General features: G+C 36.4%; 1 protein-coding gene across 1 annotated transcript in view; it reads left to right on the forward strand.

The window, feature by feature from the left end:
• Positions 1-16,677, forward strand: part of LOC129145429 (uncharacterized) — a 467,971-nt gene extending 451,294 nt beyond the window's left edge. Inside the window, exon 6 of the mRNA XM_054692909.1 lies at positions 16,422-16,677. Coding sequence (XP_054548884.1) covers positions 16,422-16,625 — 204 coding nt within the window. The 3' untranslated portion in view covers positions 16,626-16,677. The remainder of the gene's footprint in view (positions 1-16,421) is intronic.
• Positions 16,678-17,099: the final 422 nt, after the last annotated feature.

Here is a 17,099-nt window from a genome sequence, read left to right on the forward strand (position 1 = left end):
AGTACATTCTTAATTCATTTCTCAGTCAACTATTTTACTTATGTGAAAACTAGTGCGCAACATAGCCAAACATAAGTTACATATTTGATAAGTGGCAATGCATTGAATGTGATTGGGATATTCAGTTATCCTGAATCTTGAATATTTTATCTTGAATTTTTTTTCCTTTAGAATACACAGAAATATGTGAAATAGAAAACTGACTTTGAATTAAATCAGACTCTACATTTGTTTCATGTATATGTTTCATAAATTTTATTTTATTTTCTTTAGTTTCATTTCTTTGATTTGGGGAGGGAGGAGGCAAAAATATTTATGTGTTAATTTCTATTTTGTTTCCATTGTGGTTCCTGAGAATGACATATAGGACCTTCCTTTTTGTTATCTAAAAATAAACTCAGTTTTAGTCAATGAATTTTATGTTTTACCTACTTTTCCTCTTATTTTGCTTCTTTTTGCCTTTTAAAATTAATTTCAATTATATTTAATGCTTAAGTTTTCTAAGGTTTCATCTTTTGGTTAGGTTATTCCCTGATCTATATGAAATAGCAGTTTTTCTCTCATTTTATGGGTTATAGCCTTGAATTCATGATGAGCATTTATTACTTGGGTGTATATTTTTGTATATTTTTCAGGTTTTTTTTTTGATGCTGAGAAAGAATTTAATAAGATTCACCATTCTTTTATAATAAAAACCTTGAAAAAGTGGGTATAGATTGAACATATCTTCACATAATAAAAGCCATATATGACAAACCCAAATGTAAAATCATTCTAGCTTCTGGCTTTTCAAAAAATGTTTTAGTGAATTATGGGGTTTCATTTAAAAAATAATTTAATTCTGTTAAATGTAAAATTTACTAACTTAACATTCTTTAACTTTATAGTTCAGTAATATTAAATACATTTATATTGTGGTTAGCTTAATCCTGGGGCTTGCTCAAGGAGTGGGTATCTTGGAGACCATCTTAGAATCATGCCTGCCACATAGGATAAGGAGTGGTGTAGTGCAGGAGTGGGATGAGCTTGGGTATCTGGTTTTGGCCTCCTATAAGTGACATTTCAACACAATTATGCAATTGCTAGGGGAAGGCTTTTTCCCAGGATGAAGGAATAGCAAGTGCTAAGTCTCTGAGGCAAGAGCACAGTGAGGGCAGCAGGGAGGGCAGTGGGGTTGAAGGAGAGTGATGAAGGACAGTGAAGAGGAGGAGCATGGGACATTCAGATCAGGTAGGACCTTGATCACCTTTATGAGAACAACTGTTATTTCTTTGTGTAAAATCACAACTTCAGATTCTTACTTTGAACAAATAGCTCATAAAGTTGAGTTGGCCTGAATTCAGAGCAATACATATGCACACCAAATCTGAGTAGTGGTTCATGGCCTGCAATGACTAAGTTTTCCAATTGTTAGTAGAAATAGTGATGGATTGCAAGTGGAGAAATGAGGAAGTTTAAAGCTCACTGTTAATTACTGTTTAACAGTAATTAACATTAATTGTACGTTTTCCTGTGATAAAGTTTCTGGACAGAATAAAAATTTCAAGGCATATACATATCCACCCTTATGATACATTACTGGGTAATGTTTTCGGTTAAACTAAATATATGCCACATTTTAACTTAAAGACTTTTAGTTTCAACTTGTACAAACAAACTAGCATGGCTTGCCTTCTCTTTACCCTTATTTACTGAAGATATTTTGATTTTTTTATTTAAATTTATGGATTTGATCCTCCGAAGTTGGAATTTCAAACATGACAGGAAATGTGAAATTAGCTTCTTTAATTGGGCCACATGTGTTTCCTTTTATGACTTTAAAATCCAATCTTCTATATACACTTAGGATTCCCAAAAAAAAAAAAAAAACTTCAAAATCAATTTAGTAAATCAAGGCTTTTGACTGAAAGGATTACTGATGTGTAACCTGCAAACCATTTTGCAATATTGGCAATTTTCTGAAAATAGAGATACAGATAACCCCCATCCATCTTTCCTACTCACACAGCAACTTTAATGTACTGAATTTTTAGGCATTTCTCAGACACTTACCTTGATGTCTCAATGCTGCTCCAAGATCTCACAATTCTTTTTTCTCTTAGAATTTCCTTTCTGTAAAATCCTCTTGCCAACAGAGACACCATCTGCTATCTGGCAATGACTGAGGTGTCAATGAAACTCCTCTGTCAGTTGTATCCTAACATCCAAACAATTGTTAACTTATTTTTGAAGCATACTCCCACTCTAAAGCTCCATATTTATGTTCCTGCTATCCCTCGTGTTAATACCTGCCATCTCAAGGCAGATGTTGTAGAAGCTGCCCTTCATTGACTTACCTTCCATGGACCAAATGGAGTTGTACTTTCAGAAGGTGAATAATCTTCAGGATGGTCATAGTCTTTATAATGTCAATACAAACTATGGATAATGGAAGTACAATGGTTTGGGGAGGGGCAAACAATTATAAGATTGTGGCTCTATGAACAATTGATACAGAACATCAGCAAAGAAGCCACTATAAAGGGCTTCTCAGTATTATCACTGTCCAAACAAAAATCAGCTTTTTTTCTCATACAATAAAGTCCCAAATGGAAGTTTAGCTCTTGAGGGCTCTTTCCCATTATTTTTTCCTTTAACTTTTTCATTCACTTTCTCATTTTTTCCAGGTATATTTTCTTTTTTTTTTCTTTATTTATTTTTGTTGTTGTGTTGACTTCTAGTCACTTCTCCTATTTTTGCTCCTGAGATTTGTCCATTGAGTAGAGGGTGATGTACCACAAAGTGTGAGAACATATACTTTGCAATTAGACACATTTATTGGCCCCAGTCAAGATTCTCTAGCTCCAGAATTGTCAGTGAATTAAGTAATGAACACAAACTATTGGACTATGATAAACATTATTCTCCCTTTCTCATTTACTCTGTGTATATTTGCATGTGTGTACCTTGTTATATATGTATGTGTGTGTATTAAACACAAATATATTCTATTTTTATTAAAATATATATAGCTAAAATAAACTACATTCCTATTACAAATTTATTTTTTTTAATTTATTTATGTATACAAGAAATGGAGCATAGACCAGAGGTGTGGGGGGTGAGAGGATTCAGCAAAGGAATAGTGGGGAGTAGAACAGGGAGATTGACTAAAATACACAGCTGAGGGGAGCAACGGGTGAGACAGGGGAGGTCTGCTGTGCCATGTGGGTCACCTCCCTGGCCGGCCAGGATGGAACTCATGCTGCAGTGGTGCAGATAGCTTCAGAGTGCTGTGACTTAAACCCCTTGTGCCACCAGGGAGGCCCCCACAAATTTATTTGCTTCCTTTTCTTTTACTCTTCTAAGAGTCTCATCATTTCTTTCTTATTTCTTGAAACCTGGACTCGTGAGAATATTCTCACTACGTTGTATCTAAAGGAAGAAAGAGATGAAGAAAATTGTCATTATATATGGCTCTAGGTCAGTCATACCTATTTTATAATCACAAAAATGTAATTTTTCATGTACATATATACATGATAGTTTGTTTAATAGATGAATATGCATTTGTACATGCATGTAAGCCATTAAACTAGATGTTCCATATTTGCAAATGTAATCTCTGGAATGAAATAGATTAATGACAACACCCGAGATAAAGAAGAAATCATGAAATTTAGAAAGTGCTTTTCCTTTATTGGGATTGTAGAAGATATGGGTTCCAAACATGTAAAATGTAATATGGCAAATTAGTGAGATTCTCTTAAAGATGAATTTACTAGTTAGTATTAGCTAACAAGATTTCTCCTTTGTTCCTTTGTTCCTGACTTAGTCTTCTCAGGCTACTGTAACAAAATAATAGTTTTTAATACACAGAGCTTTCACCTCATTGATTTATTCAAGGGATTTCATTGTTTTTGATGTAATGACAAATGGAATAATTTTCTTAATTTCTTTCTGCTACTTTGTTACTGTTGTAGAGAAACATTACAGATTATTATGTTAGTTTTGTTTTCTGCAAATTTATTAAATTTGTTTATTACTTCATATAGTAGTCTTTGGTCTTTATGATTCTCTCTATATAATAACATATGCTCTGCAAACTGAATTTTGCTTTTTCCTTTCCAGTTTGGATCCTTTAATTTCTCTTTCTTGCCTCATTGCTCTGATTAGGGCTCTAATACATTGTTGAATAAAAATGGCGGGAGTGACCATTATTGCCTCATTTCTGGTTTTAGAAGAATAGCATTTAGCTTTGCACTGTTGAGTATGTTAGCTCTGAGCTTCTTATATAAGTCCTTAATGGTATTGAAGTATGTTCACTTTATACCTACTTTGAGGCATTTTATAATAAATGGATGTTGGGTTTCTTCAAATGATTTTCTTCATCTACTGAGAAAGTCATGTGGTTTTCATCCTTCATTTTGGTAATGTTGGTGTATCTTGTTGATTTCTCCGCAGATGTTGAACCATCCTTGCATTCATGGAATATATACCAGTTGATCACAGTTTATAATCCTTTTAATATTATTGAATTTAGTTTGCTAACAATTTCTGAGGGTTTTTTTTTTTTAGCTTCTATGGTAATTATATATATATGTGTGTGTGTGTGTGTGTGTGTGTGTGTGTAATTTTCTTTTCCTGTGGTATCTTTGACCTTATTCTCAAGGTAACCTAACACTTTGGTTAGTGCTTCCATAAACCTGACATAAAAAAAAATAACAACAACAAAATGATTAAAATTCTGAAGTGATGTGATAAGATGGAATAACTATCTCTTAAAGGATTACAAAATGGGTAAGACTACAAAATCATTCACATTTCAGTAGGACATTTGAAAATATATATGTAACTTTGATAGGTGAGCAGAAGCAGTTCTTGCAGTAAGCAATTACTGAGTATCCACTGATAAGTTCAAATAGAAATAGTTTATTTAGGATGGAAATCTGGCAGTTTTTGGTGCCCTCTGCAGGACCTTGCTGAGTACCTTGCATACAGGAAGTTAGCAGTAAATATTTAGCTGATGGGATAGTGTGTGACAAATGCATGAAAAGATTAGAGTAAACTACCAATGTTGAGAGGACATAACTAGTGGCAGGATTGCTTGGGGAGGATGCATTGGAGGATCATTGCAATAGAGTTATGTGGTGGGATAAACAGATCTTTGGTGATGATTACATTTTTACTAAGATTCATGGCTGGTAGATTCCATGGCTGGTAGAATACACGTTGTTTGCTTTAGAATAAAAAATCCCCGTCATCCATGCCCTTTAAAATAGGAACTCAATAAGTGGTACTAATATTAGAATGAGCTTGATGCCAAGGGCAAACTACTCCTGGTACTTTGCCATACTCTGCAGCATGGAAACAGTAATTTTATAGAATTTTCCACTAATAAACCACTCCTTATGTCTTTGACCGATGGGAAGCAAGCTTTGGATGCTGGACTTAATTGAATGAGCTCATCACCTTAAGCTTATAGTTATAACTTTGGTGATAACTTCAAGCTTTCTGCCTTTGCAACTCAGTTCATTTGCATGGTTTAGGTACTCATAACTCCAGTCCAGAGTTTTCTACTAAATCCCAAACTCACAGTTCTCCACATAGTGGACACATCCATCTTAGTTTCTATGTGCTTAAAATTGAATATCTTTTACACCTGTCTCTCAAAAATGATCATCTTTGTTTGTTTCCTAGATTAAAGAATGCCTATGTCATCTATCACCTGGAAATTGATTCTTCATTCACAACCCTCACAACCTTCATCCTCATAAATCCATCCTAAAATATCACAGATTTATCCTCTTATAATTACCTTCATCAGGCTACCATCATGTCTTATATGCATCACTGAATGTTTTCCTAATCCAACCCTTTCCCTTTGGCCTGACCCTGCTCACATCCAGTTCCATGGACCTCATCAGTATCTGCTGTTAAGTTCAAATCTAATCATTCACATCCCTGAACTGAATATTTTACTAATTAATTTTAGCCCTTAGCTAAAAGTTTAAATTCCTCTCCAGATTCAACTTTTATTTGTTCTTCTTCTTTTTTTCTAGTTCCTCACATCTTTCGCCTGAAGAACAGTCTTAGAGCCTGCTTTCACCCTCAGCCCTTGACACATCACACATAACCCCTGCTTTCTCTGGTTCTCAAAACTTCACACAATGAGGGCCATTCTTTTTTTAGAGAATGGAACAAGTAACTTCATTCTCTCTCTATCTGGAGCATCCCTCTCTATATTTCAGATATTACATTAAATATCATTTTTTTCCATTTTAAAGCCAGCGCTGCACACACCTTCTCTGGTAGCCATCCTTACCTGTCTCCAGGTGTGGTAGGTGCCCCTGCTGTACTTTCTCATTTTACTATGTACTTCCTTGTTAAAGTGATATTCCCTATTTTGTGATTGTTCAAATGCCCACTTCTCTGGCTAAGTATTGATCATTCTTAATTTTCTACTCATTGTTGTAGTCCCAGCCTCTACATAAAAATTGGCCCATTGTAAGTTCACATAAATAAGTATTGAATAAATGGATGGATCCATGGATGGATGATTCATGTGACATGTTTATTGTGTGTTTGATATGTTTCCAGTGGTAGAGATAAAAATTGTTAACTCCTGCCCTAGCATTATTCATCGTCTAACACTGGAATTCCTCTTAAAGCAGATAAACTAGCTTACCTCTTGATGTTAAACTATTAAAAGACTTGTAATAATCATTTTCCATTTATCTTATTGTCATTTTTATAGGCTAATTTCATTTTGGGGAATCAGTCCATTCCAATATCTGTCACTCTGGGGCTGTGGGACTGTCCTCCAGGGATGTTCTTTGTGACTTTAGCTTCTAGCACACTCTTGCAGGAGCAATAGAGTGCGTGGGCTCATTGACTGTGCACTGAGCCAAGAATTAGCTGTAAAGTGACTTTTTGAGTGGAAAAGAAAAATAAGTGTTAGAATCAATTAATCAGATGTAAAGAAATTAGCCTTTGCCAGTTTTTTTTTTTTTTTTTCATTTTAGAGGAATGCAAGGGAGGTAGAAACAGAGTAAGGGAGAGAGAAAAAAGAAAGGAAATAGGGGACAGGTAAGGAAAAAGTGAGGAAGGGAAGAAAATAACACACTCATAAATTCTAGTCTCCCTGAGTTTATGCTATTTTTAATATAAACTAGCAGTAGCATTTTAGTTCAATAATAATTTTAGTAACATCTAATGAACATGAGACATTCTATAAATAGTTTACTAACTTATTCATCTCAATGACAATCTTATGAGGTAGTTTCTATTATTAAACAACTTTATAGAAAAGGAAACCGAGGCACAGAAAAGATGAGTAGGAAAATCACATTTTTTCTATGTGTCTCACCTTTACTACTCACACAAAACTCTTTACTTCTCACATCTTTGGTTACCAAATGTGCAGAGATTATTCCCATCCAATGGTGTGTTATGATTTAACTTAATTATGTCTATCCGAAGATAACATCAGATTCCATAGGCTGCAAGGTCAGTTGTACAAGACTACAAGACTATCACACACACACACACACACACTCTTGTGATACCAATTACAAATTCAGGTTGTTTCCTGTTTTTTAACTTATTGACTATATATCCGAGGTTCCCAAGGCACCCCCTTCCTTGGGTTTGAATATTTGCTAGAGCAACTCTGAGAACCCAAGAAAACAGTTTACTTATTCTTTATCGATTTATTATGAGAATTGAACATCCAAATGACTGTCCAGATGGGATAGATGCATTGCACAAGATCAGTGAGAAGGGGCCCAGGATGTCCATGAACTTTCTAGGCACCTCTATGTGTTCACCATTTGGAAACTCCCCCTCCCAAAATCCATACTTCTAGGATTTCCATGAAGGCTTCATTATGTAGGCACGATGGTTCATGAGCTCAATTTCTAGTCCTTTACCCCTCTCCAGAGAAACGAGTGGTGGGGATGAAAACCCCATTTCTAATCATGGCTTGGTTTTCTGGTGACCAGTCCCCATTCTGGAGCACACTCAGAGTCACCTCATTAGAACAGAGAGAGTGGTATCAACCAAGAGATTCCAAGGGACTTAGGAACTCTATGACAGAGCTTCTTTTTACTCTATCCCAATAGATGTTTACCACTAAGTGGCAATCCCTGATGTTTAGGAGAGAACAGCTGATTGCTCAGTGTGGGGCCAGTGACTCGCTGGTCAAATCAGATCAGAGTGAATGGGGAGTCACCTAGTATAACCTCACTGGTCCAGACATGGTATTTCAGTTGGAAATGGGGGAGCACTAGTGACTGGCAAGAGCCCTGGAACATGTCTGCAGAGTATGCAGATCATTTTATCACTTTCCAGCCTTTGAAGTCTTAAAACTGTACAGTAACAATAGAATTAAGTGCCAGAAAATACCATGTTTTAAGATTTTTTTGAAAGATTTATTCATTTATGCATACAAGAACTGGGGAACAGGCCAGAGGTGTGGGAGGTGAGAGGATTCACCAGAGACAGAGTGGGGAACAGAACAGGCAGATTGACTGAAGTACATTGCTGAGGGGAGCAGCGGGCAAGTCAGGAGAGGTCTGCTGTGCCATGTGGGTAGCTCCCTGGCCGGGGATCAAACCTGCGCTGCAGTGGCTGGGGAGAGCCTCATAGGTTGCGTCTTCACCCCTTGCGCCACCAGGGAGGCTTTTTACGATTATTTTATAAAACAGGCTGCTCATATGCAAAGCCACTCAGATACAAGTCAGATACAAGTCAAGAAAAAAAAAAAAAAAAAGATGTTGGGAAAAAAAAAAAGGCAGTCCCCATATCAGGGGAGTAACAATAACAATAAAAATCATTTTCCTCAAGAGAAGAAAGCAAATCTGTGGAGACCAAGCAAGGCTCATCTTTGAGGAATGTTACAAAAGATAATATGTCAGAGAAGCCTTTTTTTCTGTTCCTCTGGGGCTTTGGGTTGTGAGAAGAACTTAAAAGTTTCTACCCATTTCCTTGTGCAGCCTCCTTCCTTTTGAGTGTCATGATTTAGATCTGTTTAAAAGGATTTATTTGAAAGGAGCTTCTTATACCATAGGGGCAGTCGCCTCTCAGAGGCCTTTGTAAATGAACAAAGTAACCACTTGTCCCACACAGGGTGCAAAGAGAGGTTTGGTGTGGGTTTGACTGTCCATTCAAGCTCTGTTTTCACTTGGTTGTAAGTGAAATCTTTAGAAACCACACAGCGGGAACCCTTTGCTTGGGGCATGGGGTGGGGAGGGAGCTTTGAAAAACCTATTGAAACTCTGAGAGCTGTTGGGTAGAAACTGTTCTTTTTAGACTTCCTCATGGGCAGTACGGGAAATAAACACACACAGGAAGTCATTTAGCCTCTCTGTGAACTTCATGTTGACATTTGCTTCCCAAAAAGTTCATTGTGGGCACTTAAGAAATGTGTGTGTGCGTGTGCGTGCATGTGCACACACATGTGTCTATGCGGGCACATGCATAAGTACAGTTGTATATATGCACTTTATATTCTCCAGCTCATGAATATCACACTAAAAATAACATTAACAACAGGAAAAATAATTAAATTTATAGGTGTTTACAGCATTGTGTTTTTTGAGAAGAAGCTACATATAGGTTCTATATCTAAAATACCTCTATTAGTCTGCTGGTGACTACAGAATGAACTTCATAGTGTTTAAACTAACTACTTGACTCAGAATGTCATGATTGAAACAGAATGTTTGTTGTACACATTTTACCTCCTATGACTCTTGCTTTCGAAATGAGTCACTAAAACTGTCCCAACTGGAAACGTTAATTTAAAAAGCCAAGGGAGAAGAATGATACGTACATTTTGTAGGAGAAAATGAAGGTGCATGAACAAAGGGAAAGAATACCAATGTCTGGAATACTCTCCTTTTGTGGTGAGGGAGAGAAATCCACTTAAAGGCCTGAGTGCGAAGGGGCAGTCCCTGGGAGGGCTCGTAGATCCTTACAAAATGTGTCACAGGCCTGATGGGAAACAGGAAGTGCTTGCTTTCTCTCTCCAGCTGGACCACCTGTCTCTGGACTCTGCTTCTGTCTGCACATCTTTTCCTTTCACTTTGCATAGTCAGTGGTAATTCAATTGTAATTTTTTCCCAACATCACTTAAGCAGAAAAGAAGGATAGAATATCTGGATAAAGGATCATCCTTCAGAACTCAGGATCAGGAGTACAGCCAGTAGTTGCCAGAGACTGGAGCCAAAAACTATAAAATCATCCAAAGGGAATTGTTTCTTCTGTGTCCTTCAAGTGAGAGTGCCTCTTGTCTCTTGCCTTTATTAGTTTACACTTTCTTTTTCTTTCCCTCCACTCTGTTCTCCGTTGCTCCTCTCACCCCTTCCCAGATGGACTTTGTCTATTTCTACTTACACAAAACCAAGCCCTAGCTTTCCTTTACATCACTTCTTAGTTCAAGTGCCCAGTGGAGATTTACAATTCATTTAATGGCAGTTCCATATTTCCAGAAGTCTTCTGATTGGCTGAGGTTGGTTCAGGAGACTAGCTGGTTCCATCAGACTCTGGGGAGGTTACCTGGAATAGCCATTTATATGTGGGCATATGCTGTGCTCATTCAGCAGGAGCTGTGGGAAGAGTAACTAGGCTGCCAAGGTTGGTGGAACACATTTACACAATAATTCTTGTAGGATTCAGCTTTATAGTATACACAGTATATTCTATGACATTTAATAACATTTATTATAAATGTTATAAATAATTCTGAAGACTAGCTTTGGCAGTATGTTTGTTCCACTTGGAATACATTTAAAGTAAATTGAGTATAAATTTATTGAGTACATTTCGAGAATTATCTTGCAATTTCTTCCTACTGAGTTGGATGTTTGGGCATGGTGACTGCGAACCTTCTGAAGGAGATAAATGTGTCCATTTGATTTGGCTATTGTGTTGTCACTGATTATCGATCTTGAGTTAACTTTAGTGCATTATCACTTGATAATAATATCAACAAAGAAAGTTGGTGTTATCCCATAATAGAGAAGGGTTCTCTTATAGCTTTATCTCATTTGTACTCTTTTGGATATTTGACTTTGCCAATATTAATATTGAGATAATGATTTCTCTCTTGATGTCTCTTTCATAATAGGGTTTGTGGTTCAGTTCTAAACCATATTCCTTGGAGATAATACGTTACTACAGCCTCTGAATCTGTGGTCACTAGCTCTGTATCTTACTAGCTGTGTGTCTTCAAACAAGTTGCCTAGCTACTGCGCTTCTCCATCAGTAAAATGTGGATAACAACACTTATGCCACTGAGTTGTTCTGAGGATTCAGAGAGACAATGCATAAAGGACACATAGCAGCAAGTGCTCAATAAACATTGCTGTTATGATTACTGTCATTAGCATCGAGCTTATTCCCAAAGAGGTGATTGTAGTATCTGTGTCTTAATACCCCCAAACCATCCCTGGTTCATTGCTGATTTTAACTGCAATGATGTGGAAGTTCTTACTCACCAAAGTCACAGCATACTACCTGAGTTTGCTTGTGTGTCTTTCTACTGTCTGCCTCAGGACCTTCTCTGATGCCAATAGAAATTCTTCTGCCATGTCCAAACACAGTTTGGAAGCATTGAGGGTGATAAATCTTTCAAGGCAGGACTTACCCAGTGGGGGACAAAAGCCAATTGATATATACTCCAGTCTCTTTTCTTTCAACGTGGTATTTTGAATACTTCTCAGAGATCCCAGGATTCGGCACTATCTAACCTTGTAGCATAAATCTCAATACGCATATTTATATTTATAATATTTATATAGATTTTTTTTTTCAGTTTTTGACTCAATCACACTGTCCCTTTCCTCTTGATTTTTGCATTTTCCTTGTATTCTCAACACTCACCAAAAATCAAAATCCTTCCCCTCCCCCGAGTAAAAGAGACTGTATTTTAGACTCTGATACAGAGAGAATCTAAACAAAGACAGGATAATACTAGAGTCTTGGAGAACATGGATTTTGGCTTTCAGCCTGGATTTGAATCTGACTGCTTAGTAGTTATATGATCATATATTTTTAAGTTATCTCATCTCTTTTTGCCTCAATTTCCTCATCTACAAAATTCAGATATTAATAGCAACTATATGATGATATTATTATAAGAATAATATGTCATCACTTTAAAATGCTGAGAATGGCATCTGACAGGTAGAAGTTGATGTGTTATGTCTTAATCTCCCCTTGAAACACTCATTCAGTTTTGTCTAGAAATCTCAGTGGTGGTGGTGATTGCCTTCTTCCTCATTGCATTTTTGTCTTAGTGCAGCTTTCTTCTGTCCCCCTTTCATCTTCCTTTTGTTTGTTAGTGCTGACTGAGTAGATAGAACAGCAAGTGCTCCCTGGAGTTTTGTAATTTCTGGAAGCATGTAAGAGGGCCCTTCTTTTGTGCTATGCTCCATTTTGTCTTGCTCCAACAGCCCTGACCCCTGATCTGTTGGCAGACACTCGAAGATGCTGCCAGCTCTTGGTTATTCAGAGGCCTTTTATCCAGACTCTGCTCTTCTCACTGGCTGTCTGCCTTTTGGCTGTTAGATGCTCTCTGGCATGGTTCTCAGAGGACATGCCAAAGAGGGAAAAGATAGCATTACTCAAATTAGCCAATTATGGGATCTAGAAAATTAGGATTTGGGGATCATGGGGCTTCAATTTTCTAAGACTTCTGTATCTTCCATGACCATAGAAAATTCAATATCAGTTTTTTTATGACAGTAAATTTTTCTTTGATTGAGTTATAATTAAGACATAAAAAAAGACAGATCTCAAGTGTTCAATTGAATGAGTTTTGGCAAACATATGCATTTGTGTAACAACCAAATAAGAAGGCAAACTTTTCTATCACCCTAAAAATTACCTTATTCCCCTTTCTAATCAATTCACCTCAATGCCCCCAGTAAGTACTTTCTGATTTTTACTACCATATATTACTAAGCATTGGCTATACCATTTTATCCTGCCACTGACAATGTATGAAAATTTTAGAGCCTTAATAACCTCACCAATCTTAAGTGTTGTCAGTCCTTCTGGTTTTAACCATTCTACTGGATAGGAACTATTATTTTGTTGTATTTTTGTATGTACTTTATGACTAGTGGTTTTGGAGACCTTTACACTGCGCTTACTAACCATGTACTATATGGGAGTAATTTCCTGGGTAGCCACAAAATGGAAGGATCAGATAAAAATGGCAGTCAATCAGTAATGTCAGTGAGTGGTAGAAGCAAATGTGCCAATGGGCTGGTGTATAAGTGTATATTTTCCAGAAAAGCTAGACTCTGGTATAACTAGAAATACAAACTGGGAGTGGAGGAAGACATCTAGGTAGTGGATGGTTATGACACTGTAATGGACTTTCAAATGTTATTTGGAGTAACAATGTATTGGGAACTTGAGATTGTATGGAAAGGAACAAAAAATCAGCCTGTCAATGTTGGTTAGGATTAAATTGGGAAGACTGTCCAATGAAGAACTTGGAAGTTTGAACTTTCTCTCATAGAGAGTAGAGCAGCATTAACTATGTCTTCCTAGGTAATAACACAATGAATATAGGTTTCTAAAAATACAGAATGGTATCATTGTATTGTATCATTGGAGGGTCAATCAAGGTTTAAGGTAAGAGGTTCTTAATATAGTTTTAATGACTCTGATATAACCCATAAAATAGCATAACAATAATGGAAATCATAAGGACATCAACTCTAGAACTACTGAAAAGACTCAACAGAATTTGGTGATACTGATAAAGTTGGAAAGATAAATGAGTTTATGTTGTTCTAAGATTTCAATGCTGTTGGTTTCAAAATATCCCCATTTCATTACCAGAAATAAATAAATTATGGGAAGGCAAATAGTAGCAAAAAAATGGTTAAGTCTATATACAGTAATTTAAACTTTAGTTCTCTTTGTGGTGATTAATTGTTACATATCCATATCCAGAAGATATTTTTAAGATTTGGACCTCAAATTTAGGAGAGTTTTTGTACTGTTAAATTACATCTGAAAGTCATTTTCTTAGAAGTATTACTTAAAGTCTTGGCAATGAATAAGATCACAAAAGAAGAACGTTAAAAGACTAAAGAACACAGCACTGATGATTAAGGCCTGGCAAAAGACCTTGTTAAGGCAGAACAAAGGAGAGGAGAAACAAGTAGGTGAGACAAGAAGGTACAGATAGAGGGGCCATGGAGTCAAAGGGAAATATGATTGTAATGATGAGAGGATAAACACTGGTAGAGCCATCAAATGTCAAGGAGGATGAAGACTCCTTGAGCTGTGAAAAAAGCAATACATGATCTCAACCTCATTAGGCTCTCAGCCTGTTTGGAGTGCTGAAATTTACACACATAGGGAACAATTAAAGCAACATAATTATGTGCTAAAATATTTGAGCCGCACTTTGAGATCCATGTGAAAGTAGGAAGGCAAGGGGTCGTCATAAACCAGAGGCATCAGGAATTGAACCAAGTAAGAAGTATAACTTAAGATGGCTTTGCAAAAGAAGAACAAAAAAGAAGACCAGCATGTATAAAATTATGGCAGAGATTGAAGCTATGGGGGAATATAATTAAAATAAGAAATGAGGATATTTTCAAACTTACTTACATATATATGTATCCATCTGCTTTTCTAATAATTTTAAGATTCCTGAACAGGTAATAGATTTAACCAGGTGCACTCTTGAAGAAGTTGTGGTTGGTAATCAATTGAGCTAATGAGTGGTTTATTGTAATGACCACAGATTCAGAGCAGAAACCAAGTTACCTTGGGTCTAAAAGCTGATTTAGGGGTAAACTCATTTAGCCTTTGAAGTGATTTTGCATGTAGCACAAATATAATACATATGATCATATACACATTATAAATGTAAATACATACATACATATAATATATAATTATATACATATTATAAATGTAAATACATGTATACACATATGTGTATTGTATACATGTATACACATATGTGTATTGTGTATATATATATACACACACACACACCAAGAAATTAGTATAATTAGTATAATTATCACACTTTTATACAACTTTACCATTGCTTCTCCAACAGAGATTTGTCACAGGACCTGGCAAAGACCTTGCTATACAGTGGTATATACCTTTGTCTTGCTACATTTTTACATTTCATTGAACTGTTAAATGCTTAGCTAGCATGCATGCTTAGGGTGATGATGGAAAAGAGAGTGGGGAAAGACATATAACCGGATATATGTGTGTAACTTAATTAGAGTATTCTCCAGATTTTAGTTCAAATTTTGTAAGTTGTTAATTATTAATTCATCACTGATTTAAATGTAGTCCCTTTTCAAAAATGTTGATGCTCTTGTAAGAGAAATGTTCCTACCTGATGCATTTGCATTGCTGAGGCCCATCTTTCCTTTGATTACTCCAAGATGCCCAAACCTGTCTTCAGCAATTTTGTTTCTCTAAGTACTATTGGTATTAGAATGTAGTGCAGTGGGAAATGCAATCTTGGATAAAAGTTTCTTCCCCCTAAGGTTTCCTGAATATAATGGCAATGAGATTAGCACATTTTCCCAGTGATTGAGTTGGCATATGCCCATATCTATAAATAGAATTTATTGTGAAAGTTACTGTGCTCCTTGGGTAAGTAGCTATTACAATTTGATGATAGAAAGTGTTCTCAGAAAAGAAACGATTGTATGCCTTATATTCCATGGCCATCTGAGGACAAAGAGGATAGAAGCTACAAATGAGTTTTGTTTTTCATTCTATCCTATATACAATTATGGACAACCAGATAAATTTAACATTTGGCAAATTGATTGCTACTTTCCTTGTCCTCTATTTTTAATTACATAGGAAAGGCCAGTAGGGAGTAAATGATGATTTCAAATCTTTCATCATTTTGCTGTCTCGAGGCAGTGGAATGGAGACATGTTGGAATATGTCCAGATTTCTGCTGATGTCTCCCCAGGCAAGCAATAGAATCATGGAATTTGAAGACTATTCAGAGTTAGGAACCAATCTGTGCCTCAATCCAATCCTTGTAAACTAAGCTTTTTGTTTACTGCATTCAGCTGAAACTAATGGTGAATTTCTAAGGTGAACACTTATGAAAAGATAGTATGTCATTGAATGAAAATATCACCCTTGTTGTCACTGCTAAAACACATCTCATTTTTCCAAAGGATGGAGTTGCATGTTGCAACTAGAAAAAGCTGCTTTCAGTAGGCTTCGGATGCAGTCAAAATCCCAATAGTGAGAAACACTTTCATCCTATCCAGCACAACACATAATGCTTCCTCTTAAGAAATCAGCTATTTCCCTTAATCAGGTGACGGTATGATCATACATGAGAATACACGCTACTATATATACAGTTCACTGGGGTTCACTGACTTGACATTACATTTCTTTCTTCTTGATAGTCTAGCTCCGCAGTGAGAGCCTATCAGACTAGTAAGTCACGGGTGACCATGAGCCCTGGTTTCAGCTCGCAGTGGAACAGCAGCCAACCAGCCTGGAATACATACTCCTTTCCAAGAGCAAGCTTACACTACCAGTCCCATGCCAGCTACACCTACTGTACTGGACACCCTGCTGTAAGTACCCCATTTTTCTGTCTTGAGTAAATTGGAAACTTCCTGCAGGTACATTTTGAATCCAAAGTTGGTAACTCTGTATTCACTGGGCTGTAATTCCAATGTTATACTTCTGTTAAGGCAAGAATATGCTGCTTTGGAGTGAAAAAAGTTGAGTAATAGAGAATATTAAGTGTTTAAATGTTATGTTTTGATGACTTGTGAAATTGATATTTTACTTAAGGTTATTTTTAGGTGAAATAGGTTTGTGGACTTTTTGGAATGCGGCTGTGTGGAGACAGTATATGTATGTCTCTGGTTTTATTTTCTGGATTCCTTGTGGCTGTTGCTTATGAATGTGGTTGGTTAATTTTGTACTAGAAGAGGATACGTTTCAAAATGGCACAGGGAAGTTAATGGAGTCTGGATTTCACAACTTTCATCAGTGATTTGGTTGATGCAGTCCTGTAGATAAAAATATAAGGCTATAAATTCATCAGTAGAGTATTTTCAAATGACTGCAAC

This window comes from Talpa occidentalis, unplaced genomic scaffold, assembly GCF_014898055.3.
Source record: "Talpa occidentalis isolate TD23 unplaced genomic scaffold, MPIMG_talOcc4v2.1 talOcc4.10, whole genome shotgun sequence".
Classification (NCBI taxonomy): domain Eukaryota; kingdom Metazoa; phylum Chordata; class Mammalia; order Eulipotyphla; family Talpidae; genus Talpa; species Talpa occidentalis.